Genomic DNA, 27,901 nt, shown 5'->3' with positions numbered 1-27,901 from the left:
ACTGAGGGGAGAGACCGTGCCTCCCTGTTACTCAGGGGAGAGAGGCCGTGCCTCCCCGTTACTGAAGCGAGAGAGACTGTGCCTCCCCGTTACTGAAGCGAGAGAGACTGTGCCTCCCCGTTACTGAGGGGAGAGACCGTGCCTCCCCGTTACTGAGGGGAGAGACCGTGCCTCCCCGTTACTGAGGGGAGAGACCGTGCCTCCCCGTTACTGAGGGGAGAGAGACCGTGCCTCCCTGTTACTCAGGGGAGAGAGACTGTGCCTCCCCATTACTGAAGCGAGAGAGACCGTGCCTCCCCGTTACTGAGGGGATAGAGACCGTGCCTCTCTGTTACTGAGGGGAGAGACCATGCCTCCCCGTTACTGAGGGGATAGAGACCGTGCCTCCCCGTTACTGAGGGGAGAGACCGTGCCTCCCTGTTACTGAGGGGATAGAGACCGTGCCTCCCCGTTACTGAGGGGATAGAGACCGTGCCTCCCTGTTACTGAGGGGATAGAGACCGTGCCTCCCTGTTACTGAGGGGAGAGAGACCGTGCCTCCCCGTTACTGAGGGGATAGAGACCGTGCCTCCCCGTTACTGAGGGGAGAGAGACCGTGCCTCCCCGTTACTGAGGGGAGAGACCATGCCTCCCCGTTACTGAGGGGAGAGACCGTGCCTCCCCGTTACTGAGGGGAGAGACCATGCCTCCCCGTTACTGAGGGGAGAGAGACCATGCCTCCCCGTTACTGAGGGGAGAGAGACCGTGCCTCCCCGTTACTGAGGGGATAGAGACCGTGCCTCCCCGTTACTGAGGGGAGAGAGACCGTGCCTCCCCGTTACTGAGGGGATAGAGACCGTGCCTCCCCGTTACTGAGGGGATAGAGACAATGCCTCCCCCGTTACTGAGGGGATAGAGACCGTGCCTCCCTGTTACTGAGGGGATAGAGACCGTGCCTCCCCGTTACTGAGGGGAGACACCGTGCCTCCCCGTTACTGAGGGGATAGAGACCGTGCCTCCCCGTTACTGAGGGGATAGAGACCGTGCCTCCCCGTTACTGAGGGGAGAGAGACCGTGCCTCCCTGTTAGTGAAGGGAGAGAGACTGTGCCTCCCCGTTACTGAGGGGAGAGAGACCGCGCCTCCCCGTTACTGAGGTGAGAGAGACTGTGCCTCCCCGTTACTGAGGGGATAGACCGTGCCTCCCCGTTACTGAGGGGAGAGAGACCGTGCCTCCCCATTACTGAGGGAATAGAGACCGTGCCTCCCCGTTACTGAGGGGATAGAGACCGTGCCTCCCCGTTACTGAGGGGAGAGAGACCGTGCCTCCCTGTTAGTGAGGGGATAGAGACCGTGCCTCCCCGTTACTGAGGGGAGAGACCGTGCCTCCCTGTTAGTGAGGGGATAGACCGTGCCTCCCCGTTACTGAAGGGAGAGAGACCGTGCCTCCCCGTTACTGAGGGTATAGAGACCGTGCCTCCCCGTTACTGAGGGGATAGAGACCGTGCCTCCCCGTTACTGAGGGGAAAGAGACCGTGCCTCCCCGTTACTGAGGGGAGAGACCATGCCTCCCCGTTACTGAGGTGAGAGAGACCGTGCCTCCCCGTTACTGAGGGGAAAGAGACCGTGCCTCCCCGTTACTGAGGGGAGAGACCGTGCCTCCCTGTTACTGAGGGGAGAGACCGTGCCTCCCAGTTACTGAGGGGAGAGACCGTGCCTCCCTGTTACTGAGGGGAGAGAGACCGTGCCTCCCTGTTACTGAGGGGAGAGACCGTGCCTCCCCGTTACTGAGGGGAGAGACCGTGCCTCCCCATTACTGAGGGGAGACACCGTGCCTCCCCGTTACTGAGGGGATAGAGACCGTGCCTCCCTGTTACTGAGGGGAGAGACCATGCCTCCCCGTTACTGAGGAGAGAGACTGTGCCTCCCCGTTACTGAGGGGAGAGAATGTGCCTCCCCCTTACTGAGGGGAAAGAGACCGTGCCTCCCCATTACTGAGGGGAAAGAGACCGTGCCTCCCTGTTACTGAGGGGAGAGAGACCGTGCCTCTCTGTAACTGAGGGTAGAGAATGTGCCTCCCCGTTACTGAGGGGAAAGAGACCGTGCCTCCCCATTACTGAGGGGAAAGAGACCGTGCCTCCCTGTTACTGAGGGGAGAGACCGTGGCTCCCTGTTACTGAGGGGATAGAGACCATGCCTCCCTGTTACTGAGGGGAGAGATCGTGCCTCCCCGTTACTGAGGGGAGAGACTGTGCCTCCCTGTTAGTGAGGGGAGAGACTGTGCCTCCCCGTTACTGAGGGGAGAGACTGTGCCTCCCTGTTAGTGAGGGGAGAGACCGTGCCTCCCCGTTACTGAGGGGATAGAGACTGTGCCTCCCCATTACTGAGGGGATAGAGACTGTGCCTCCCCGTTACTGAGGGGATAGAGACCGTGCCTCCCTGTTACTGAGGTGATAGAGACCATGCCTGCCCCGTTACTGAGGGTAGAGAATGTGCCTCCCTGTTACTGAGGGGAGAGACCGTGCCTCCCCCTTACTGAGGGGAAAGAGACCGTGCCTCCCTGTTACTGAGGGGATAGAGACCGTGCCTCCCCGTTACTGAGGGGAGAGAGACCGTGCCTCCCCCGTTACTGAGGTGAGAGAGACCGTGCCTCCCCGTTACTGAGGGGAAAGAGACCGTGCCTCCCCGTTACTGAGGTGAGAGAGACCGTGCCTCCCCGTTACTGAGGGGAAAGAGACCGTGCCTCCCCATTACTGAAGGGAGAGAGACTGTGCCTCCCCGTTACTGAGGGGAGAGAGACCGTGCCTTCCCGTTACTGAGGGGAGAGACCGTGCCTCCCCGTTACTGAGGGGAGAGAGACCGTGCCTCCCCGTTACTGAGGGGATAGAGACCGTGCCTCCCCGTTACTGAGGGGAGAGAGACCGTGCCTTCCCGTTACTGAGGGGAGAGACCGTGCCTCCCTGTTACTGAGGGGATAGAGACCATGCCTCCCCGTTACTGAGGGGATAGAGACCGTGCCTCCCCATTACTGAGGGGATAGAGACCGTGCCTCCCCGTTACTGAGGGGATAGAAACCGTGCCTCCCTGTTACTGAGGGGAGAGACCGTGCCTCCCCGTTACTGAGGGGATAGAGACCCTGCCTCCCCGTTACTGAGGGGAGAGAGACCGTGCCTCCCCGTTACTGAGGGGAGACACCGTGCCTCCCCGTTACTGAGGGGATAGAGACCATGCCTCCCCGTTACTGAGGGGATAGAGACAATGCCTCCCCCATTACTGAGGGGATAGAGACCATGCCTCCCCGTTACTGAGGGGATAGAGACAATGCCTCCCCCATTACTGAGGGGATAGAGACCGTGCCTCCCCGTTACTGAGGGGAAAGACCGTGCCTCCCCGTTACTGAGGGGAAAGAGACCGTGCCTCCCTGTTACTGAGGGGAGAGAGACCGTGCCTCCCCGTTACTGAGGGGAAAGAGACCGTGCCTCCCCGTTACTGAGGGGAGAGAGACTGTGCCTCCCCGTTCCTGAGGGGAGAGACCGTGCCTCCCCGTTACTGAGGGGAGAGACCGTGCCTCCCCGTTACTGAGGGGAGAGACCGTGCCTCCCCGTTACTGAGGGGAGAGAGACCGTGCCTCCCCGTTACTGAGGGGAGAGAGACCGTGCCTCCCCGTTACTGAGGGGAGAGAGACCGTGCCTCCCCGTTACTGAGGGGAGAGACCGTGCCTCCCCGTTACTGAGGGGAGAGAGACCGTGCCTCCCCGTTACTGAGGGGAGAGACCGTGCCTCCCTGTTACTGAGGGGAGAGAGACCATGCCTCCCCGTTACTGAGGGGAGAGACCGTGCCTCCCTGTTACTGAGGGGATAGAGACCGTGCCTCCCTGTTACTGAGGGGAGAGAGACCATGCCTCCCCGTTACTGAGGGGAGAGAGACCGTGCCTCCCCGTTACTGAGGGGAGAGAGTCCATGCCTCCCCGTTACTGAGGGGAGAGAGACCGTGCCTCCCTGTTACTGAGGGGAGAGACCGTGCCTCCCCGTTACTGAGGGGAGAGACCGTGCCTCCCTGTTACTGAGGGGAGAGACCGTGCCTCCCCGTTACTGAGGGGAGAGAGACCGTGCCTCCCCGTTACTGAGGGGAGAGACCGTGCCTCCCTGTTACTGAGGGGAGAGACCGTGCCTCCCTGTTACTGAGGGGAGAGAGACCATGCCTCCCCGTTACTGAGGGGAGAGAGACTGTGCCTCCCCGTTACTGAGGGGATAGAGACCGTGCCTCCCCGTTACTGAGGGGATAGAGACAATGCCTCCCCGTTACTGAGGGGATAGAGACCGTGCCTCCCCGTTACTGAGGGGATAGAGACCGTGCCTCCCTGTTACTGAGGGGAGAGAGACCATGCCTCCCCGTTACTGAGGGGAGAGACCGTGCCTCCCCGTTACTGAGGGGATAGAGACCATGCCTCCCCGTTACTGAGGGGATAGAGACAATGCCTCCCCCATTACTGAGGGGATAGAGACCATGCCTCCCCGTTACTGAGGGGATAGAGACCGTGCCTCCCCGTTACTGAGGGGAAAGACCGTGCCTCCCCGTTACTGAGGGGATAGAGACCGTGCCTCCCCGTTACTGAGGGGAAAGACCGTGCCTCCCCGTTACTGAGGGGAGAGACCGTGCATCCCCGTTACTGAGGGGAGAGACCGTGCCTCCCCATTACTGAGGTGATAGAGACCGTGCCTCCCCGTTATTGAGGGGAGAGACCGTGCCTCCCCGTTACTGAGGGGAGAGACCGTGCCTCCCCATTACTGAGGGGATAGAGACCGTGCCTCCCCGTTACTTAGGGGAGAGACCGTGCCTCCCCGTTACTGAGGGGATAGAGACCATGCCTCCCCGTTACTGAGGGGAGAGACCGTGCCTCCCCGTTATTGAGGGGAAAGAGACCGTGCCTCCCCGTTACTGAGGGGATAGAGACCGTGCCTCCCTGTTACTGAGGGGAGAGACCATGCCTCCCCGTTACTGAGGGGAGAGAGACCGTGCCTCCCCGTTACTGAGGGGATAGAGACCGTGCCTCCCCGTTACTGAGGGGAGAGACCGTGCCTCCCCGTTCCTGAGGGGAGAGAGACCGTGCCTCCCCGTTACTGAGGGGATAGAGACCGTGCCTCCCCGTTACTGAGGGGATAGAGACCGTGCCTCCCCGTTACTGAGGGGAGAGACCGTGCCTCCCCGTTCCTGAGGGGAGAGAGACCGTGCCTCCCCGTTACTGAGGGGATAGAGACCGTGCCTCCCCGTTACTGAGGGGAGAGAGACCGTGCCTCCCCGTTACTGAGGGGAGAGACCATGCCTCCCTGTTACTGAGGGGAGAGACCATGCCTCCCCGTTACTGAGGGGAGAGACCGTGCCTCCCTGTTACTGAGGGGAGAGACCATGCCTCCCCGTTACTGAGGGGAGAGACCGTGCCTCCCTGTTACTCAGGGTAGAGAGGCTGTGCCTCCCCATTACTGAAGGGAGAGAGACCGTGCCTCCCCGTTACTGAGGGGAGAGAGACCGTGCCTCCCCGTTACTGAGGGGAGAGAGACCGTGCCTCCCCGTTACTGAGGGGAGAGACCGTGCCTCCCCGTTACTGAGGGGAGAGACCGTGCCTCCCTGTTACTGAGGGGAGAGACGGTGCCTCCCAGTTACTGAGGGGATAGAGACCGTGCCTCCCCGTTACTGAGGGGAGAGAGACCAAGCCTCCCCCGTTACTGAGGGGATAGAGACTGTGCCTCCCCGTTACTGAGGGGATAGAGACCATGCCTCCCCGTTACTGAGGGGATAGAGACCGTGCCTCCCCATTACTGAGGGGATAGAGACCGTGCCTCCCCGTTACTGAGGGGATAGAAACCGTGCCTCCCTGTTACTGAGGGGAGAGACCATGCCTCCCCGTTACTGAGGAGAGAGACTGTGCCTCCCCGTTACTGAGGGGAGAGAATGTGCCTCCCCCTTACTGAGGGGAAAGAGACCGTGCCTCCCCATTACTGAGGGGAAAGAGACCGTGCCTCCCTGTTACTGAGGGGAGAGAGACCGTGCCTCTCTGTTACTGAGGGTAGAGAATGTGCCTCCCCCTTACTGAGGGGAAAGAGACCGTGCCTCCCCATTACTGAGGGGAAAGAGACCGTGCCTCCCTGTTACTGCGGGGAGAGAGGCTGTGCCTCCCTGTTACTGAGGGGAGAGACCGTGCCTCCCTGTTACTGAGGGGAGAGAGGCTGTGCCTCCCTGTTACTGAGGGGAGAGACCGTGCCTCCCCGTTACTGAGGGGAGAGACTGTGCCTCCCTGTTAGTGAGGGGAGAGACTGTGCCTCCCCGTTACTGAGGGGAGAGACTGTGCCTCCCTGTTAGTGAGGGGAGAGACCGTGCCTCCCCATTACTGAGGGGATAGAGACCGTGCCTCCCCGTTACTGAGGGGATAGAGACTGTGCCTCCCCATTACTGAGGGGATAGAGACTGTGCCTCCCCGTTACTGAGGGGATAGAAACCGTGCCTCCCTGTTACTGAGGGGATAGAGACCGTGCCTCCCCGTTACTGAGGGGATAGAGACTGTGCCTCCCTGTTACTGAGGGGATAGAGACCATGCCTGCCCCGTTACTGAGGGTAGAGAATGTGCCTCCCCCTTACTGAGGGGAAAGAGACCGTGCCTCCCTGTTACTGAGGGGATAGAGACCGTGCCTCCCTGTTACTGAGGGGAGAGAGACCGTGCCTCCCCGTTACTGAGGTGAGAGAGACCGTGCCTCCCCGTTACTGAGGGGAAAGAGACCGTGCCTCCCCGTTACTGAGGTGAGAGAGACCGTGCCTCCCCGTTACTGAGGGGAAAGAGACCGTGCCTCCCCATTACTGAAGGGAGAGAGACTGTGCCTCCCCGTTACTGAGGGGAAAGAGACCGTGCCTCCCCGTTACTGAGGTGAGAGAGACCGTGCCTCCCCGTTACTGAGGGGAAAGAGACCGTGCCTCCCCATTACTGAAGGGAGAGAGACTGTGCCTCCCCGTTACTGAGGGGAGAGAGACCGTGCCTTCCCGTTACTGAGGGGATAGAGACCGTGCCTCCCCGTTACTGAGGGGATAGAGACCGTGCCTCCCCATTACTGAGGGGATAGAGACCGTGCCTCCCCGTTACTGAGGGGATAGAAACCGTGCCTCCCTGTTACTGAGGGGAGAGACCGTGCCTCCCCGTTACTGAGGGGATAGAGACCGTGCCTCCCCGTTCCTGAGGGGAGAGAGACAATGCCTCCCCCATTACTGAGGGGATAGAGACCGTGCCTCCCCGTTACTGAGGGGAAAGACCGTGCCTCCCCGTTACTGAGGGGAAAGAGACCGTGCCTCCCCGTTACTGAGGGGAGAGACCGTGCCTCCCCGTTCCTGAGGGGAGAGAGACCGTGCCTCCCCGTTACTGAGGGGAGAGACCGTGCCTCCCTGTTACTGAGGGGAGAGACCGTGCCTCCCCGTTACTGAGGGGATAGAGACCGTGCCTCCCAGTTACTGAGGGGAGAGAGACCATGCCTCCCCGTTACTGAGGGGAGAGACCGTGCTTCCCCGTTACTGAGGGGAAAGAGACCGTGCCTCCCCGTTACTGAGGGGAGAGAGACCGTGCCTCCCCGTTACTGAGGGGAGAGAGACCGTGTCTCCCCGTTACTGAGGGGAGAGACCGTGCCTCCCCGTTACTGAGGGGAGAGACCGTGCCTCCCCGTTACTGAGGGGAGAGAGTCCATGCCTCCCCGTTACTGAGGGGAGAGAGACCGTGCCTCCCCGTTACTGAGGGGAGAGAGACCGTGTCTCCCCGTTACTGAGGGGAGAGACCGTGCCTCCCCGTTACTGAGGGGAGAGACCGTGCCTCCCCGTTACTGAGGGGATAGAGACCATGCCTCCCTGTTACTGAGGGGAGAGAGACCATGCCTCCCCGTTACTGAGGGGAGAGAGACCGTGCCTCCCCGTTACTGAGGGGAGAGAGACCGTGTCTCCCCGTTACTGAGGGGAGAGACCGTGCCTCCCCGTTACTGAGGGGAAAGAGACCGTGCCTCCCCGTTACTGAGGGGAAAGAGACCGTGCCTCCCTGTTACTGAGGGGAGAGACCGTGCCTCCCCGTTACTGAGGGGAGAGAGACCATGCCTCCCCGTTACTGAGGGGAGAGACCGTGCCTCCCCGTTACTGAGGGGAGACACCGTGCCTCCCTGTTACTGACGGGAGAGAGACCATGCCTCCCCGTTACTGAGGGGAGAGAGACCGTGCCTCCCCGTTACTGAGGGGAAAGAGACCGTGCCTCCCCGTTACTGAGGGGAGAGAGACCGTGCCTCCCCGTTACTGAGGGGAGAGACCGTGCCTCCCCATTACTGAGGGGATAGAGACCGTGCCTCCCTGTTACTGAGGGGAGAGAGACTGTGCCTCCCCGTTACTGAGGGGAGAGACCGTGCCTCCCCGTTACTGAGGGGAGACACCGTGCCTCCCTGTTACTGACGGGAGAGAGACCGTGCCTCCCCGTTACTGAGGGGAAAGAGACCGTGCCTCCCTGTTACTGAGGGGAGAGACCGTGCCTCCCTGTTACTGAGGGGAGAGAGACCATGCCTCCCCGTTACTGAGGGGAGAGACCGTGCCTCCCTGTTACTGAGGGGAGAGACCGTGCCTCCCCGTTACTGAGGGGAGAGAGACCGTGCCTCCCCGTTACTGAGGGGAGAGACCGTGCCTCCCTGTTACTGAGGGGAGAGACCGTGCCTCCCTGTTACTGAGGGGAGAGACCGTGCCTCCCCGTTACTGAGGGGAGAGAGACCGTGCCTCCCTGTTACTGAGGGGATAGAGACCGTGCCTCCCCGTTACTGAGGGGAGAGACCGTGCCTCCCTGTTACTGAGGGGAGAGAGACCGTGCCTCCCGTTACTGAGGGGAGAGAGACCATGCCTCCCCATTACTGAGGGGAGAGAGACCATGCCTCCCCGTTACTGAGGGGAGACACCGTGCCTCCCCGTTACTGAGGGGAGAGAGACCGTGCCTCCCCGTTACTGAGGGGAGAGACCGTGCCTCCCCGTTACTGAGGGGAGAGACCGTGCCTCCCTGTTACTGAGGGGAGAGACCGTGCCTCCCCGTTACTGAGGGGAGAGACCGTGCCTCCCCGTTACTGAGGGGAGAGACCGTGCCTCCCTGTTACTGAGGGGAGAGAGACCGTGCCTCCCCGTTACTGAGGGGATAGAGACCGTGCCTCCCCGTTACTGAGGGAATAGAGACCGTGCCTCCCCGTTACTGAGGGGAGAGAGACCGTGCCTCCCCATTACTGAGGGGGAGAGACCGTGCCTCCCCGTTACTGAGGGGATAGAGACCGTGCCTCCCTGTTACTGAGGGGAGAGACCGTGCCTCCCCGTTACTGAGGGGAGAGACCGTGCCTCCCCGTTACTGAGGGGATAGAGACCGTGCCTCCCCGTTACTGAGGGGAGAGAGACCGTGCCTCCCCGTTACTGAGGGGAGACACCGTGCCTCCCCGTTACTGAGGGGAGAGACCATGCCTCCCCGTTACTGAGGGGATAGAGACCGTGCCTCCCCGTTACTGAGGGGAGAGAGACCGTGCCTCCCCGTTACTGAGGGGAGACACCGTGCCTCCCCGTTACTGAGGGGAGAGACCATGCCTCCCCGTTACTGAGGGGATAGAGACCGTGCCTCCCCGTTACTGAGGGGATAGAGACAATGCCTCCCCCATTACTGAGGGGATAGAGACCATGCCTCCCTGTTACTGAGGGGAGAGAGACCGTGCCTCCCCGTTACTGAGGGGATAGAGACCGTGCCTCCCCGTTCCTGAGGGGAGAGAGACCGTGCCTCCCCGTTACTGAGGGGAGAGACTGTGCCTCCCCGTTATTGAGGGGAAAGAGACCGTGCCTCCCCGTTACTGAGGGGAGAGAGACCGTGCCTCCCCGTTACTGAGGGGAGAGAGACCGTGCCTCCCCGTTACTGAGGGGATAGAGACCGTGCCTCCCCGTTACTGAGGGGAGAGAGACCGTGCCTCCCCGTTACTGAGGGGAAAGAGACCGTGCCTCCCCGTTCCTGAGGGGAGAGAGACCGTGCCTCCCCGTTACTGAGGGGATAGAGACCGTGCCTCCCCGTTACTGAGGGGAGAGACCGTGCCTCCCCGTTACTGAGGGGAGAGACCATGCCTCCCCGTTACTGAGGGGAGAGACCGTGCCTCCCCGTTACTGAGGTGAGAGAGACCGTGCCTCCCTGTTACTGAGGGGAGAGACCGTGCCTCCCCGTTACTGAGGGGAGAGACCGTGCCTCCCCATTACTGAGGGGAGAGACCGTGCCTCCCCGTTACTGAGGGGAGAGACCGTGCCTCCCTGTTACTGAGGGGAGAGACCATGCCTCCCCGTTACTGAGGGGATAGAGACCATGCCTCCCCGTTACTGAGGGGATAGAAACCGTGCCTCCCTGTTACTGAGGGGAGAGACCGTGCCTCCCCATTACTGAGGGGAGAGAGACCGTGCCTCCCCGTTACTGAGGGGATAGAGACCGTGCCTCCCCGTTACTGAGGGGATAGAGACCGTGCCTCCCCGTTACTGAGGGGATAGAGACCGTGCCTCCCCGTTACTGAGGGGAGAGACCGTGCCTCCCTGTTACTGAGGGGTGGCGGGTGGGTATATGTGTGGGTAAGTATGTGGGTGATTAGGCGGGTGGGTATATGTGTGGGTAAGTATGTGGGTGATTAGGCGGGTGGGTATATGTGTGGGTAAGTATGTGGGTGATTAGGCGGGTGGGTATATGTGTGGGTAAGTATGTGGGTGATTAGGTGGGAATATGTGTGGGTAAATATGTGGGTGATTAGGTGGGTGGGTATATGTGTGGGTAAGTATGTGGGTGATTAGGTGGGAATATGTGTGGGTAAGTATGTGGGTGATTAGGCGGGTGGGTATATGTGTGGGTAAGTATGTGGGTGATTAGGTGGGAATATGTGTGGGTAAATATGTGGGTGATTAGGTGGGTGGGTATATGTGTGGGTAAGTATGTGGGTGATTAGGTGGGTATATGTGTGGGTAAGTATGTGGGTGATTAGGCGGGTGGGTATATGTGTGGGTAAGTATGTGGGTGATTAGGCGGGTGGGTAAGTATGTGGGTGATTAGGCGGATGGGTATATGTGTGGGTAAGTATGTGGGTGATTAGGCGGGTGGGTATATGTGTGGGTAAGTATGTGGGTGATTAGGTGGGTGGGAATATGTGTGGGTAAGTATGTGGGTGATTAGGTGGGTGGGTATATGTGTGGGTAAGTATGTGGGTGATTAGGCGGGTGGGTATATGTGTGGGTAAGTATGTGGGTGATTAGGTGGGTGGGTATATGTGTGGGTAAGTATGTGGTTGATTAGGTGGGTGGGTATATGTGTGGGTAAGTATGTGGGTGATTAGGTGGGTGGGTATATGTGTGGGTAAGTATGTGGGTGATTAGGCGGTTGGGTATATGTGTGGGTAAGTATGTGGGTGATTAGGCGGGTGGGTATATGTGTGGGTAAGTATGTGGGTGATTAGGTGGGTGGGTATATGTGTGGGTAAGTATGTGGGTGATTAGGCGGGTGGGTATATGTGTGGGTAAGTATGTGGGTGATTAGGCGTGTGGGTATATGTGTGGGTAAGTATGTGGGTGATTAGGCGCGTGGGAATATGTGTGGGTAAGTATGTGGGTGATTAGGCGGGTGGGAATATGTGTGGGTAAGTATGTGGGTGATTAGGCGGGTAGGTAAGTATGTGGGTGATTAGGTGGGTGGGTATATGTGTGGGTAAGTATGTGGGTGATTAGGCGGGTGGGTATATGTGTGGGTAAGTATGTGGGTGATTAGGCGTGTGGGTATATGTGTGGGTAAGTATGTGGGTGATTAGGCGCGTGGGAATATGTGTGGGTAAGTATGTGGGTGATTAGGCGGGTGGGAATATGTGTGGGTAAGTATGTGGGTGATTAGGCGGGTAGGTAAGTATGTGGGTGATTAGGTGGGTGGGTATATGTGTGGGTAAGTATGTGGGTGATTAGGCGGGTGGGTATATGTGTGGGTAAGTATGTGGGTGATTAGGCGGGTGGGTATATGTGTGGGTAAGTATGTGGGTGATTAGGTGCGTGGGAATATGTGTGGGTAAGTATGTGGGTGATTAGGCGGGTGGGAATATGTGTGGGTAAGTATGTGGGTGATTAGGCGGGTAGGTAAGTATGTGGGTGATTAGGCGGATGGGTATATGTGTGGGTAAGTATGTCGGTGATTAGGCGGATGGGAATATGTGTGGGTAAGTATGTGGGTGATTAGGTGGGTGGGTATATGTGTGGGTAAGTATGTGGGTGATTAGGCGGATGGGCATATGTGTGGGTAAGTATGTGGGTGATTAGGCGGGTGGGTATATGTGTGGGTAAGTATGTGGGTGATTAGGCGGGTGGGTATATGTGTGGGTAAGTATGTGGGTGATTAGGCGGGTTGGTATATGTGTGGGTAAGTATGTGGGTGATTAGGTGGGAATATGTGTGGGTAAGTATGTGGGTGATTAGGCGGGTGGGTATATGTGTGGGTAAGTATGTGGATGATTAGGTGGGAATATGTGTGGGTAAGTATGTGGGTGATTAGGCGGGTGGGAATATGTGTGGGTAAGTATGTGGGTGATTAGGCGGGTAGGTAAGTATGTGGGTGATTAGGTGGGTGGGTATATGTGTGGGTAAGTATGTGGGTGATTAGGCGGGTGGGTATATGTGTGGGTAAGTATGTGGGTGATTAGGTGGGAATATGTGTGGGTAAGTATGTGGGTGATTAGGCGGGTGGGTATATGTGTGGGTAAGTATGTGGGTGATTAGGTGGGAATATGTGTGGGTAAGTATGTGGGTGATTAGGCGGGTGGGTATATGTGTGGGTAAGTATGTGGGTGATTAGGTGGGAATATGTGTGGGTAAGTATGTGGGTGATTAGGCGGGTGGGTATATGTGTGGGTGATTAGGTGGGTGATTAGGCGGGTGGGTATATGTGTGGGTAAGTATGTGGGTGATTAGGCGGGTGGGTATATGTGTGGGTAAGTATGTGGGTGATTAGGTGGGAATATGTGTGGGTAAGTATGTGGGTGATTAGGCGGGTGGGTATATGTGTGGGTAAGTATGTGGATGATTAGGTGGGAATATGTGTGGGTAAGTATGTGGGTGATTAGGTGGGTGGGTATATGTGTGGGTGATTAGGTGGGTGATTAGGCGGGTGGGTAGATGTGTGGGTAAGTATGTGGGTGATTAGGCGGGTGGGTATATGTGTGGGTAAGTATGTGGGTGATTAGGCGGGTGGGTATATGTGTGGGTAAGTATGTGGGTGATTAGGTGGGAATATGTGTGGGTAAGTATGTGGGTGATTAGGCGGGTGGGTATATGTTTGGGTAAGTATGTGGGTGATTAGGTGGGAATATGTGTGGGTAAGTATGTGGGTGATTAGGCGGGTGGGTATATGTGTGGGTAAGTATGTGGGTGATTAGGTGGGAATATGTGTGGGTAAGTATGTGGGTGATTAGGCGGGTGGGTATATGTGTGGGTGATTAGGTGGGTGATTAGGCGGGTGGGTATATGTGTGGGTAAGTATGTGGGTGATTAGGCGGGTGGGTATATGTGTGGGTAAGTATGTGGGTGATTAGGTGGGAATATGTGTGGGTAAGTATGTGGGTGATTAGGTGGGTGATTAGGCGGGTGGGTATATGTGTGGGTAAGTATGTGGGTGATTAGGCGGGTGGGTATATGTGTGGGTAAGTATGTGGGTGATTAGGCGGGTTGGTATATGTGTGGGTAAGTATGTGGGTGATTAGGTGGGAATATGTGTGGGTAAGTATGTGGGTGATTAGGCGGGTGGGTATATGTGTGGGTAAGTATGTGGATGATTAGGTGGGAATATGTGTGGGTAAGTATGTGGGTGATTAGGTGGGTGGGTATATGTGTGGGTGATTAGGTGGGTGATTAGGCGGGTGGGTAGATGTGTGGGTACGTATGTGGGTGATTAGGCGGGTGGGTAAGTATGTGGGTGATTAGGCGGGTGGGTATATGTGTGGGTAAGTATGTGGGTGATTAGGTGGGAATATGTGTGGGTAAGTATGTGGGTGATTAGGCGGGTGGGTATATGTGTGGGTAAGTATGTGGGTGATTAGGTGGGAATATGTGTGGGTAACTATGTGGGTGATTAGGCGGGTGGGTATATGTGTGGGTAAGTATGTGGGTGATTAGGTGGGAATATGTGTGGGTAAGTATGTGGGTGATTAGGCGGGTGGGTATATGTGTGGGTGATTAGGTGGGTGATTAGGTGGGTGGGTATATGTGTGGGTAAGTATGTGGGTGATTAGGCGGGTGGGTATATGTGTGGGTAAGTATGTGAGTGATTAGGTGGGAATATGTGTGGGTAAGTATGTGGGTGATTAGGTGGGTGATTAGGCGGGTGGGTATATGTGTGGGTAAGTATGTGGGTGATTAGGCGGGTGGGTATATGTGTGGGTAAGTATGTGGGTGACTAGGCGGGTGGGTATATGTGTTGGTAAGTATGTGGGTGATTAGGCGGGTGGGTATATGTGTGGGTAAGTATGTGGGTGATTAGGCGGGTGGGTATATGTGTGGGTAAGTATGTGGGTGATTAGGTGGGTGGGTATATGTGTGGGTAAGTATGTGGGTGATTAGGTGGGTGGGTATATGTGTGGGTAAGTATGTGGGTGATTAGGCAGATGGGAATATGTGTGGGTAAGTATGTGGGTGATTAGGCGGGTGGGTAAGTATGTGGGAGATTAGGCGGGTGGGAATATGTATGGGTAAGTATGTGGGTGATTAGGTGGGTGGGTAAGTATGTGGGTGATTAGACGGATGGGAATATGTGTGGGTAAGTATGTGGGTGATTAGGTGGGTGGGTATACGTGTGGGTAAGTATGTGGGTGATTAGGCGGGTGGGTTTGTGTGTGGGTAAGTATCCGGGTGGGTATACATGTGAGGGTAGCTCTCCAGGTATTTGGGGGGGTGTTACTCACAGCAGGAAGACCCCACACTTGTAGTTGCGCAGATCACGGTGAGCTGCCCACGCCTCGATCCTCATTCTGCGCGGGAAGACCCCCTCCGCCCGGAAGAGACGCGCGACGTCCTTGGGGTGCAGGATATTCACACTGCTGTGTGTGCCCAGGTTCTCCCTGCAAAGACAAGCACCCCCAGTGTGTGTATGTGTGTGCGTGTGTGTATACACGCGCTAGCGCACACAGGAGGATACTGTAATTACATACAAGCTGTGTACACCCTTCCCACTATAGTTGGTGAAATTATCATCTCATGAATCCTGTATTCTGCGTTTGGGTTTGTGTGACCCAGGTGCACTTTTTGGCATAAAATTGTATTTTCTGCCCTCTTGACCATTCCTCTAATCTGCCTAAATCATCAATCATTTTATTTACCCCCCTGTGACAGGGTGAAGTCAGCCCCTAACAGTTATGCCTGGGAGACATACGTCTGAGTACTTCATCCAGCACTCAGAGGGTTAACCCAGGAGGAATGTTTGAGTAATCAAAAGGGAACCAACACACCTGAAAACCAGCATGAGTTATAAGGAAGTCATTGCTGGTAATCAGGTGGCTGCCTCAGAGCTATCCTAGACAAGCTGCTATGCAGATGGATTCACAAGTACCTCTCTAAACCACAGTGAGAACTGTTCATATTGTTTTGGAATGTTTGATATATGTTACGGCTTGGTAAATGGATTAGCCAGCCAGTCTGATAGATAGGCTTGGTAAATGGATCAGCCAGCCAGTCTGATAGATAGGCTTGGTAAATGGATCAGCCAGCCAGTCTGATAGATAGGCTTGGTAAATGGATTAGCCAGCCAGTCTGATAGATAGGCTTGGTAAATGGATCAGCCAGCCAGCCTGATAGATAGGCTTGGTAAATGGATTAGCCAGCCAGTCTGATAGATAGGCTTGGTAAATGGATCAGCCAGCCAGTCTGATAGATAGGCTTGGTAAATGGATCAGCCAGCCAGCCTGATAGATAGGCTGGAGTGTTAGTACGTTCTCGAAATGTGGAGCAGGTTTTATTTTGCTATGTTTTGTTTATGTCTTAATGGGACAGTGTGCCCCCATGTTTAGTTATGCTGTGGAGCAATAAAGCCATTCAACATTTGCTCTAAACCTGAAATTACACGTGTGGACTATTGTCTGACCTCGGCTACAGGCCGTCCTGCCACAGGTGGTGTAAGAAGTGGGATTTAAGGACGGCCCCTGCATCAGAATGGCCACACATTGCAAAAAAAAAAAAAATGGAGAACATTTTTTCTCAGTCCCTAGAGCAACAGGTCCAGCTAGCAGAGAAACAGGCTCAGCAAACAGAATGGCTGATTAAACAGGAAGCAGAAAACCAGGCCAAGCAAAATGAGATGCAGGCCCGACAAGCTGAGAAACAGGCCCAGCGAGAGGAGAGGCAGGCCCAGCAAACAGAATGGCTGATTAAACAGCAAGCAGAAAACCAGGCCCTGCAAACAGAAAAGCTCCTCCAAATGCTGGCCACAGGCCCAGCCCCAGTCAGACCTGAAATGCCAAATAACCCACCGGTGATGCTCCTCCCTTTTGAAAGGGTAGCCACAGCCCACGGCTGGACAGTTGATCGCTGGGTAACGACTCTGGCTCCACTCCTAGGAGAAGCTCAGGCAGCCTACCAGGCTCTTCCCAATGAGGGTTTGACTGGTTTTACAGCCCTTATCTTACCCTTCAGGGACAATTGGTCTGTCTGGGGACATTACTACAAGCATTAATCAGAATATCCCCCTGTCCTATCCTGTTCAATTGTATATTACATATACCATCATATGGAAAGGATCCAGCGTTTGAGCGCCTGTGTCACTTTAACCTCTGAAAAAAAACTGAAATGCATGCTTGCTAATGCAAGAAGCCTGACAGATAAAATGGGGGAGCTTGAATTAATAGCTGCAAGGGAGCAGTATGATATCATACGCATTACTGAAACATGGTGGGATGAAACTCATGACTGGGCAGTTAATTTAAAGGGGTATTCTCTTTTTCGGAAGGATCGAACAAATAGAAGGGGAGGTGGAGTATGTCTATATGTTAAACCGGATCTAAAACCTATTATAAGGGATGATGTCTATGAAGGGAATGATGAAAATGTAGAGACCTTGTGGATAGAAATTAGCAGTGGAGGTAAAAGTATAAAGAAAATGTTTGTGGGAATATGCTATAAACCACCAAATATCTGTGAGATTGAGGAAGCTAAAATACTTTTGCAAATGGAGAAGGCATCAAAACTGGGTCATGTTTGCATAATGGGGGATTTTAATTATCCAGACATAGACTGGGGCAATGAGATTGTATTGTATTGTATGTCTTTATTTATATAGCGCCATTAATGTACATAGCGCTTCACAGTTGTAATACATGTGGTAATCAAATAAATAACAGATAATATAAATAACAGGTCATGGGAATAAGTGCTTCAGATATAAACATAACATTAAGGAAGAGGAGTCCCTGCCCCGAGGAGCTTACAGTCTAATTGGTAGGTAGGGAGAACGCACAGAGACAGTAGGAGGGAGTTCTGGTAAGTGCGTCTGCAGGGGGCCAAGCTTTATGTATCATGTGTTCAGAATATCCACAGTGCTATTCCTATGCTTCTTTAAGCAAGTGTGTCTTAAGGTGGGTCTTAAAGGTGGATAGAGAGGGTGCTAGTCGGGTACTGAGGGGGGAAGGGCATTCCAGAGGTGTGGGGCAGTCAGTGAAAAAGGTTCAAGGCGGGAGAGGGCTTTAGATACAAAGGGGGTAGAAAGAAGACATCCTTGAGAAGAACGCAAGAGTCTGGATGGTGCATAATGAGAAATTAGGGCTGAGATGTAAGGAGGGACAGAAGAGTGTAAAGCTTTAAAAGTGAGGAGAAGAATGGAGTGTGAGATGCGGGATTTGATCGGAAGCCAGGAGAGGGATTTCATGAGGGGAGATGCTGAGACAGATCTAGGAAAGAGTAGAGTGATTCTGGCAGCAGCGTTTAGGATAGATTGTAGGGGAGACAGGTGAGAGGCAGGAAGGCCGGACAGCAGGAGGTTACAGTAATCAAGACGGGAGAGAATGAGGGCCTGAGTCAGAGTTTTAGCAGTCGAGCAACAGAGGAAAGGGCGTATCTTTGCGATATTGCGGAGGAAAAAGCGGCAGATTTTAGAAACATTTTGAATGTGAGGGGCGAATGTGAGAGAGGAGTCGAGTGTGACCCCTAGGCAGCGGGCTTGGGCTACTGGATGAATGATCGTAGTTCCAACAGTAATGTGGAAGGAGGTCGTAGGGCCAGGTTTGGGAGGAAGTATGAGGAGCTCTGTTTTAGCCATGTTGAGTTTAAGGCGGCGGAGGGCCATCCAGGATGATATCGCAGAGAGATATTCAGAAACTTTGGTTTGTACAGCAGGTGTAAGGTCGGGTGTTGAAAAGTATATTTGTGTGTCATCAGCATAGAGGTGATATTTAAACCCAAAAGATGTTATTAGGTCACCTAGAGCGAGTGTGAAGAGAGAAAAGAGAAGAGGTCGTAGGACAGAGCCCTGGGGTACCCCCACAGAGAGATCAATAGAGGAGGAGGTGTTGGCAGAAGAAACACTGAAAGTACGATGGGAGAGGTACTGTAGGATGAGATCCAGGATAGAGCTTTGTTCCGAATACCAAGAGTATGGAGAATGTGAAGGAGAAGAGGGTGGTCCACGGTGTCAAATGCTGCAGAGAGGTCGAGTAATATGAACAGCGTTTAATGACCTCTGTCTTTGGAAGCATGGAGGTCGTCAGTTATTTTAGTGGGGGCTGTTTCCGTGGAGTGAGCAGTGCGGAAGCCAGATTGTAGAGGGTCTAGAAGAGAATAGGTGTTGAGAAAATGGAGCAAGCGAGCGAATACAAGACGTTCAAGGAGTTTAGAGGCAAAAGGCAGGAGGGAGACAGGACAATAGTTAGAAAGATAGGTAGGGTCAAGCTTGCTGTTTTTGAGTAATGGTATAACTGTTGCGCATGTTTGAAGGAGGATGGAATGGTTCCAGAGCAGAGGGAGGAGTTAAAAATGTGTGTGAGCGTAGGGATTATAGTAGGAGCAAGAGGTTTTAGGAGATGGGAGGGAATGGGGTCAAGAGGGCAGGTGGTAGAGGGAGAAGAGGCGATCAACAGCGACGCACCCTCCTCTGAGACAGTGGAAAAAGATTCAAGGAAGTCAGGAGGAGAGTTAGGAAGAGGTGCAGGATGGGAAGAAGAAACAGAGTGGATGTTCTGCCGTATGGATTCCACCTTTTCCTTCAAATAGTCAGCAAAGTCCTGAGCGGAGATGGAGGAAGAAGAGGCAGCTGAGGGTGGTTTGAGTAGAGTATCAAGACAGAGAACAGTCAGCGTGGGTTAGACTTGTGCATGCTGATTAGTGAAGAAAAGTAGGCTTGTTTAGCTTGCGAGAGGGCAGAGGTGAAACAGGATAGCATACTGCACCGACACACTTTATTCGAGCAAATACCCAGTATGTACCTGGCAGATACCTGGAATGCGCCGCTCCTCACCTCTGACAAGCCCCGTTGCGTTTGCCTTCCCAGCCTGGGTTCATGCCTGGCTGATGGGCGGCTGATCTGTTAAATGATAATGATTAGGATTTAATAGGCTGCAATGCTTCGCGTGTCTACCAGATGGCATAAATTCATGAATTGTAATGCAGTATATATATATATATACTGTGCAGTATTGCAGCCAGCGGGAATAAAATGCTTCAATCCCTGCCTGGAAAATAACCCAATGCACTCGGGCAGAAAACAGTCACAAACCTCAATACACCCGGGTATACCCGAATTCGTGGGACTAGCCGACCTCGAATAAAGTGTGTCGCCAGTGTACATTTGTAGTGAAGGAAGCCTGCGAGAGTATGAGATTTCCTCCAGAGGCGTTCAGAGGAATGAGTGGAGGAACGCAGCATGCGCTTGTGGGAATTTAGCCAGGGTCTAGGGTTAGAAGGGCGAGGGCGGCAGAGAGAAATCGGGGCATGTAGATCAAGAGAGGAGGATAAGGCAGAGTTGTAGTTCCTGACCAGGTTGTCAGGGTCTGTAGCAGAGCTGAGAGATGAGAGGGAGGAGCGTAAAGTGGACTCAAAGTCAGGTAAGTGAATAGAGCGCAGGTTTCTGCAGAACCGGGGGGTAGATGGAGGTGGAGAAGCGAGATAGAGAGAATGAGATGAGGTGATGGTCAGAGAGAAGAAAAGGGGAAATGGAGAAATCGGAGAGAGAGAAGTTTTTAGTGAAAACCAGGTCTAAGTAGTGGCCATCCTTGTGGGTGCTGGCTGCAGTCCACTGTTGAAGGCCAAAAGAAGAGGTTAGAGAGAGAAAGCGGGAAGCCCAAGGGAGAGAGGGGTCATCAATGTGGCAATTGAAGTCCCCAAGGAGAAGAACAGGGGAGTCTGAGGAGAGAAAGAAAGAGAGCCAGGATTCAAAGTGAGAGAGAAAGGCAGAAGGGGGATGAGTAGAGGTAGGTCGGCAATGAATGGCCGCCACATGGACAGGGAGAGGAGAGAAGATCTGGCCAGTGTGAGCCTCAAAGGAGGGAAAAGCAAGAGAGGGAGGAATAGGAAGAGTTCGGTAACGGCAGAGAGAGGAGAGCAGGAGCCCCACCCCTCCACCCCTGCCATCAGGGCGCGGAGTGTGGGAGAAGGAAAGGCCACCGTAGGAGAGGGCAGCTTCCAGCGCAGTGTCAGACTGAGTGAGCCAGGTCTCAGTTATAGCAAAGAGAAGCAGAGAGTGAGAGAGAAAGAAGTCATGTACAGAGAGGAAGGGCACAGGAGAGAGGGAGAGAGGAGGGAGGGTGGCAGGGGATGGGGAGAGAGGAGGGAGGGTGGCAGGGAGTGAGAGAGAAAGAAGTCATGCACAGAGAGGAACTTAAACTAAACAAACAACAACAATATAATACCCTCTACAAGCACTAATCTACAAAGTGCAGGTGATACACACACTATAGTGACACACACAATGAAAAGTGAAATTGATCACCACTTCTAGGTGGTGAAAAGCTGCCAGGGGAACTAATAAACAGATTATTCCAAACCTGTAAAAATACGTGCAAATACAAAATAAAAGTTCCCGGCGCTGAAATGTCCTAGATACCGTAATCCAAACGAAAGTCTCAAATACAGGTTTCTGCTGGATGGTATATGGAATACAGACAGAGTCCCAGGGTGTTGGTAAGTCCCTTGGCGATGTCCACTGTGATTCTGGGGAGACAGGAATCCCCTGAGGAAGTGACGCAGAGTCACGAAATGCGTAGGGAGGAGGAGCTTAGTGTTTGAGCCGGTCCAGCCACCGTAGTCCAACTGATGCTGTGAGAGCGCCCTGCACCGTCCTACCGCTGACGTCATCGGTTTGGGAGTTGCAGAGACCGCCATTCAGGAGGGCTCTCAAGCGTGCATCAGGCTGTAGACAAGTCGCGGACGGCATTTGTGAGTCATATTATCATCCCCCTTCCATTGTAAGTGAGGGTGATTTGTGTTTTAAAGTTTTTATTAAAGTGTGTACGTATTACACCATCTGTGTCATCTTTCTGTTCCTGCATGCACATGCCTCGCCTGCGTCCCCTGTGAGTGCCATTTGCTGTATGGGAAAAGAAAGCACTGCTGCCGGTCACGTGGGATCCGTGAACTACTGAAGCGGAGCAAAGACACAGTCACAGATTCTCTCCCATGAATATACAAGTGTACATCTTGTAAGTGGGGTTTCTATGTCCACTGGTTCCGATTGGGGTTAAGAGTGGTTGCATACTGCGCAATTGGTGTGTTCCTTTTCTGTCTCCCCAGAATCACAGTGGACATCGCCAAGGGACTTACCAACACCCTGGGACTCTGTCTGTATTCCATATACCATCCAGCAGAAACCTGTATTTGAGACTTTCGTTTGGATTACGGTATCTAGGACATTTCAGCGCCGGGAACTTTTATTTTGTATTTGCACAGAGAGGAACTTGTTAGAAAGGGAGCGAGCATTCCAAAGGGCACAGGAGAAAGGGAGAGAGGAGGGAGGGTGGCAGGGGATGGGTATGAGGTTGGAGGGGTTGACACCAGAAGGAGTAGAGGTTGCAATTGGCAGGCGAGGACGAGCGCATGTAGGAATAAGGCAGGGACCAGGATTACGAGAGATATCCCCAGAAGCGAGGAGGAGAAGCTTGGACAGAAAGAGGATGTGTGAGGAGGATTTGTAGGGGTGTTTTTTAGTGCAGGGGATATAGCTGTGGGGTGTCAGAGGGCGCAGGTAAGAAAGGAGTTCATGTGAACTGAGAAGTGGGGAAGAAAGGAGAGATGGAGATATATGAATAGAGTTAGAGACATGATGAGGCTGGTGGAAGGAAGTGCATAATTTGAGAAGAAGTGAAGTCACAGCAAATATAAATGGTAAAGCAGCATCACAGCAGTAATGATGCAGTCTGGTATAGATGATATCCTCCTTTCCAGCGTAGTTCAAATGCAGGAATCAGGGCCAGATGGGGTGTTCACTTCCTCACTTCCTCTGAACTTCCTTTTAAACTTCAGCTGTCAGTAGTCCTGCCACTTATAATGGGCCACTTGGAGATGGGCTGCAGGCAGCATTAGGCTGTTCTGACTGGGTTTATATGGGCCTAAAAAGTCACCTGACAGTGTGGCTCTGTCTGCTTAATTAGCACATCTGAGGCACATTCAAACAGATGGTTTTCTACACAGGGTGTTCCCTGCCTAGGTGGCAACACTTAATTTGATTAGAGGTAGAAAGAAAACAGCATTCAAATATGTTTTTTACCTAGCATTGTGTCACTTGCATATTAGTGTTACAACAAAAGGAAACAGGTTTTGGGGGGTACTTAAAGACAATTATATGACTCAAATTATTGAGGAACCAACTAGGAGAGGGGCAATACTGGATTTGGTATTATCAAACAATGTAGAAGTAATACCCAAATGTTCCAGGACTTGAATATTTGGGTAACAGTGATCATAACATGGTCTCATTTGAAATAAATGATCAAAAAACAGATTACTTGGGTTCAACAAAGACCTTAAACTTTAGAAAGGCAGATTTTTAATAAACTGAGGTATAATCTACAAGGGAATACATTTACAGACATACCCCGCATTAACGTACGCAATGGGACCGGAGCATGTATGTAAAGTGAAAATGTACTTAAAGTGAAGCACTACCTTTTTCCCACTTATCGATGCATGTACTGTACGGCAATCGTCACATACGTGCATAACTGATGTAAATAACGCATGTGTAACAGGCTCTATAGTCTCCCCGCTTGTGCACAGCTTCGGTGCAGGTAGGGAGTTCAACTTTGCTGTTCAGGACGTGCTGACAGGCGCATGCGTGAGCTGCCGTTTGTCTATTGGGCGATATGTACTTACTCGTGAGTGTACTTAAAGTGAGTGTCCTTAAAGCGGGGTATGCCTGTATAGAGGGAAAATGTAGAAGATGTTTTGCCGTGTTAAAGGAACGGGCGCAATAAAGCCAGGATTTCATTTCACCCTAATCGGTCTCCATTAAATGTACCTCTGCACACATCTCTTACAGGGAGGAAATGGACAAGAAGAGGAAGGCGTTTAGATTCTTTAAGTCAGAAGGGACAGAGACATCGTATCAGAATTATAAGGAATGTAACAAAAATTGCAAAAGGGCAATCAAATTAGCAAAAATAGATAATGAAAAAAGGATTGCAATAGAAAGTAAGGTCAACCCTAAAAAGTTCTTTAAGTACCTTAATAACAAAAAAATGAGAAAAGAAAATATAGGACCCTTTCAGTGTGAGATGGGCAGGCAGATTATTGGAGATAAGGAAAAAGCAGAGGTATTAAACAAATTCGTTGCCTCTGTGTTTACCAGGGAAGAATCAAATTCAATAGTAGTGCCACAGGAGGAAGCCACAACCTCCATATTAATGACCAATTGGTTAACTGAGGAACAAGTTCATAAGCGACTTGATAAAATTAAAGTAAATAAGGCACCTGGCCCCGATGGCATACATCCAAGAGTTCTCAAGGAGTTAAGCTCAGTAATAGCAAAACCATTATATTTAATATTCAAGGACTCCATTTCCACAGGCTCAGTACCACAAGATTGGCGTAAAGCAGATGTGGTGCCTATATTTAAAAAGGGAGCTAGATCACACCCGGGAAATTACAGACCTGTAAGCCTGACTTCAATAGTGGGGAAACTACGTGAAGGTTTAATACGGGATAATATTCAGGAATACCTAATGGAAAACAAAATTATTAGTAATAGTCAGCATGGATTTATGAAGGATAGATCTTGCCAAACTAACCTTATTTGTTTCTTTGAGGAGGTAAGTAGGAATTTAGACCAGGGTAATGCAGTTGATGTGGTCTACTTAGATTTTGCAAAGGCTTTTGATACGGTTTCACACAAGAGGTTGGTGTACAAAATAAATAAAATTGGACTCAGTAATAATATATGCACCTGGATTGAAAACTGGTTAAAGGATAGACAACAGAGGGTTGTCATAAATGGAACTTTTTCAGGTTGGGCTAAAGTCGTGAGTGGAGTGCCTCAGGGGTCGGTACTGGGACCCCTGCTTTTTAACTTGTTTATTAATGACCTTGAGGTTGGCATAGAGAGCAAAGTCTCCATCTTTGCTGATGATACTAAATTGTGTAAGGTAATAGAATCAGAGCAGGATGTAATTTCTCTCCAGAAGGACTTGGAGAGACTGGAAACTTGGGCAGGTACATGAGGTTTAATACAGATAAATGTAAGGTTATGCATTTGAGAAACAAGAAAAAACAGGAGACTTACAAATTAAATGGGGATAAATTGCGGGAATCCTTGATGGAGAAGGATTTAGGAGTGCTTGTAGACAGCAGCAATAGTGCCCAAAGTCAGGCAGTAGCTGCAAAAGCAAACAAAATCTTATCTTGCATCAAACGGGCAATGAATTGAAGGGAAGTAAACATAAGTATGCCCCTTTACAAAGCATTAGTAAGACCACACCTTGAATATGGAGTACAATTTTGGGCACCAATCCTTAGAAAAGACATTATGGATCTAGAGAGAGTGCAGAGAAGCGCCACCAAATTAATAAAGGGTATGGACAATCCAACGTATGAGGAGAGGCTAGCTAAATTAGATTTATTTACATTAGAAAAGAGGTGTCTAAGAGGGGATATGATAACTATATACAAATATATTCAGGGACAATACAAGGAGCTTTCAAAAGAACTATTCATCCCACGGGCAGTACAAAGGACTCGGGGCCATCCCTTAAGGTTGGAGGAAAGGAGATTTCACCAGCAACAAAGGAAAGGGTTCTTTACAGTAAGGGCAGTTACAGTGTGGGATTCATTACCCATGGAGACTGTGATGGCAGATACAATAGATCTGTTCAAAAAAGGTTGAACATCTCTTTAGAAAGGAAAGGTATACAGGGATATACCAAATAAGTATACATGGGAAGGATGTTGATCCAGGGAGTAATATGATTGCCAATTCTTGGAGTCAGGAAGGAATTTATTTTCCCCCCTATGAGATATTATTGGATGATATGACTCTGGGTTTTGTGTTTGCCTTTCTCTGGATCAATAAGTAAGTATAGATATAGGATAAAGTATCTGTCATCTAAACTTTGCATAGGCTGAACTTGATGGACGCACGTCTTTTTTCAACCTCATCTACTATGCCAGAGGAGCGCAAACTTTTGCAGCTGCGCCCCTCTGCCTTTCCTCCGTTGGTGCTCGCGTCCCCTCCCTTACCTTGATGCGGCGTCAAATGATGCCACAGTGTAATGTGACGTCACATGACCACGCATCATCATTTGATGCCGCGTTGCCATGGACATGAGTGACGCCGGCAGAGTCGAGGTAAGTATAGTGTTGCAGAGGCCTCACGCGATCCCCGGCATTTAATTTTAATGCCTCGGGGAAGAGCGCGAGGCCTCTGCAACCGCCCCCGCCCACCAAGAAAAATCTCCCGCCCCCCCCTGGGGAGCGCAGCGCTGTACTATGTAACTGTATGCAGATAAAGGTACCTGTATCCAGATGCTGGCACTTGTATACAGATAAAGGTACCTGTATCCAGATGCTGGTACTTGTATACAGATGTAGGTACCTGTATCCAGATGCTGGCACTTGTATACAGATGTAGGTACCTGTATCCAGATGCTGGCACTTGTATACAGATGTAGGTACCTGTATCCAGATGCTGGTACTTGTATACAGATGTAGGTACCTGTATCCAGATGCTGGTACTTGTATACAGATGTAGGTACCTGTATCCAGATGCTGGTACTTGTATACAGATGTAGGTACCTGTATCCAGATGCTGGTACTGTATACAGATGTAGGTACCTGTATCCAGATGCTGGTACTTGTATACAGATGTAGGTACCTGTATCCAGATGCTGGTACTTGTATACAGATGTAGGTACCTGTATCCAGATGCTGGTACTTGTATACAGATGTAGGTACCTGTATCCAGATGCTGGTACTTGTATACAGATGTAGGTACCTGTATCCAGATGCTGGTACTTGTATACAGATGTAGGTACCTGTATATGGGTCCAAGCTGCTGGAAGTTCTTCTCCATGACATGATGCATTTGCTGGAAACTGTTGTTCCTCCAGGATCGGAAGAGATTGACCCACGCGTTTCGCCCAGTGCTGGGAATGGACAGAAAGGGAAGAACCTGAGAGTTTGGGAGGGCAGGTGCCTGAGAGCCGGCATCGTGGAGGAGGGGGACCGTGGAGGGCCGTGGGGTCCCTGTCCTCAGGGACCGTGTGCTGTCCCAAGAAAGGGTCCCTGCTAAGCATGAGCGAAACTGCTGAGAAACTGTTCTCTCTAGCATGGCTGGAGGTTCTGCACTTCTTACCACCCCTATACCTGCTCCCTCCTTACACACCAACCTCCCACTCCGTATGTATCCTTCCCCTCCCCTACACTATGTATCTCTCCCCTCTCTGCCTTGCTATCTCTTACTTACACCTGCCCGTTCTGCCACCTGTATCCTCAATCTGTATACTCCACTCACCTACCAACCTCCCTTCCTATACTCCACTCACCTACCAACCTCCCTTCCTATACTCCACTCACCTACCAACCTCCCTTCCTATACTCCACTCACCTACCAACCTCCCTTCCTATACTCCACTCACCTACCAACCTCCCTTCCTATACTCCACTCACCTACCAACCTCCCTTCCTATACTCCACTCACCTACCAACCTCCCTTCCTATACTCCACTCACCTACCAACCTCCCTTCCTATACTCCACTCACCTACCAACCTCCCTTCCTATACTCCACTCACCTACCAACCTCCCTTCCTATACTCCACTCACCTACCAACCTCCCTTCCTATACTCCCCTTTCTTTCTCTGTCTGTTACTCTCCTCTTTCACACCATTTTATTTCCTCTCCCCATCATTCTTTTGAATGTCTCTCATCTTCTGCTTTCTCTTATTTGTTTTTAATGTTTCTCACTCTCTTTCAATACCACCCTTCTCTCTCCCTCTCTTTCTCTTCCCCTCTCCCTCTCTCTCCCTCCCCTCTCTCTCCTCCTCTCCCTCTCTCTCTCCTCCTCTCCCTCTCTCCCTCTCTCTCTTCTGCTCACTCTCCGGCTTTCCTTTTATCACTGGACAATATCTGAGATATACACTTTATCACAAGATCTTTCCATGACATGACTCGCTCCTCCCCCCTCCCCCCCCCCCCAGCTCCATCCCACACCGACCTTCCCCCCCTGGCTCTTCCATCACTGCACCCCCCCAGCTCTTCCCTGGACCGACCTTCCCCCCCACCGGCTTTGATCTTATAAAAACCTCCGTCTAACATAGAGCCATAAATAACCTTTTCAATAAAGTGAAAGAACTTAGACATACAACGTCTTGTCTGCCGTGTATCTGCAATCTGTCACATTTAATGTTAGTTTCATAATATAGGGAGGGGGGCGCGGCGCTGGGA

At 52.3% G+C, this 27,901-nt stretch overlaps 1 protein-coding gene across 1 annotated transcript in view; it reads right to left on the bottom strand.

Moving 5' to 3' along the window:
• The window catches only part of LOC142475734 (cytochrome P450 11B, mitochondrial-like), a gene marked incomplete at its 3' end in the record, with an annotated part of 62,178 nt that extends 34,778 nt beyond the window's left edge, over positions 1-27,400 (bottom strand). The window contains exons 1-2 of the mRNA XM_075581478.1: positions 26,491-27,400; positions 14,956-15,111 (exon numbers count right to left, since the gene is read on the bottom strand). Of these exons, the coding sequence (XP_075437593.1) occupies positions 14,956-15,111; positions 26,491-26,786 (452 nt within the window). The remainder of the gene's footprint in view (positions 1-14,955; positions 15,112-26,490) is intronic.
• Positions 27,401-27,901: the final 501 nt, after the last annotated feature.

Source organism: Ascaphus truei, unplaced genomic scaffold (genome assembly GCF_040206685.1).
Source record: "Ascaphus truei isolate aAscTru1 unplaced genomic scaffold, aAscTru1.hap1 HAP1_SCAFFOLD_1351, whole genome shotgun sequence".
In the NCBI taxonomy this organism is placed as follows: Eukaryota; Metazoa; Chordata; class Amphibia; order Anura; family Ascaphidae; genus Ascaphus; species Ascaphus truei.
The sequence above is the reverse complement of the archived record's forward strand: the minus strand, read 5'-3'. Positions and strand labels throughout refer to the sequence as shown.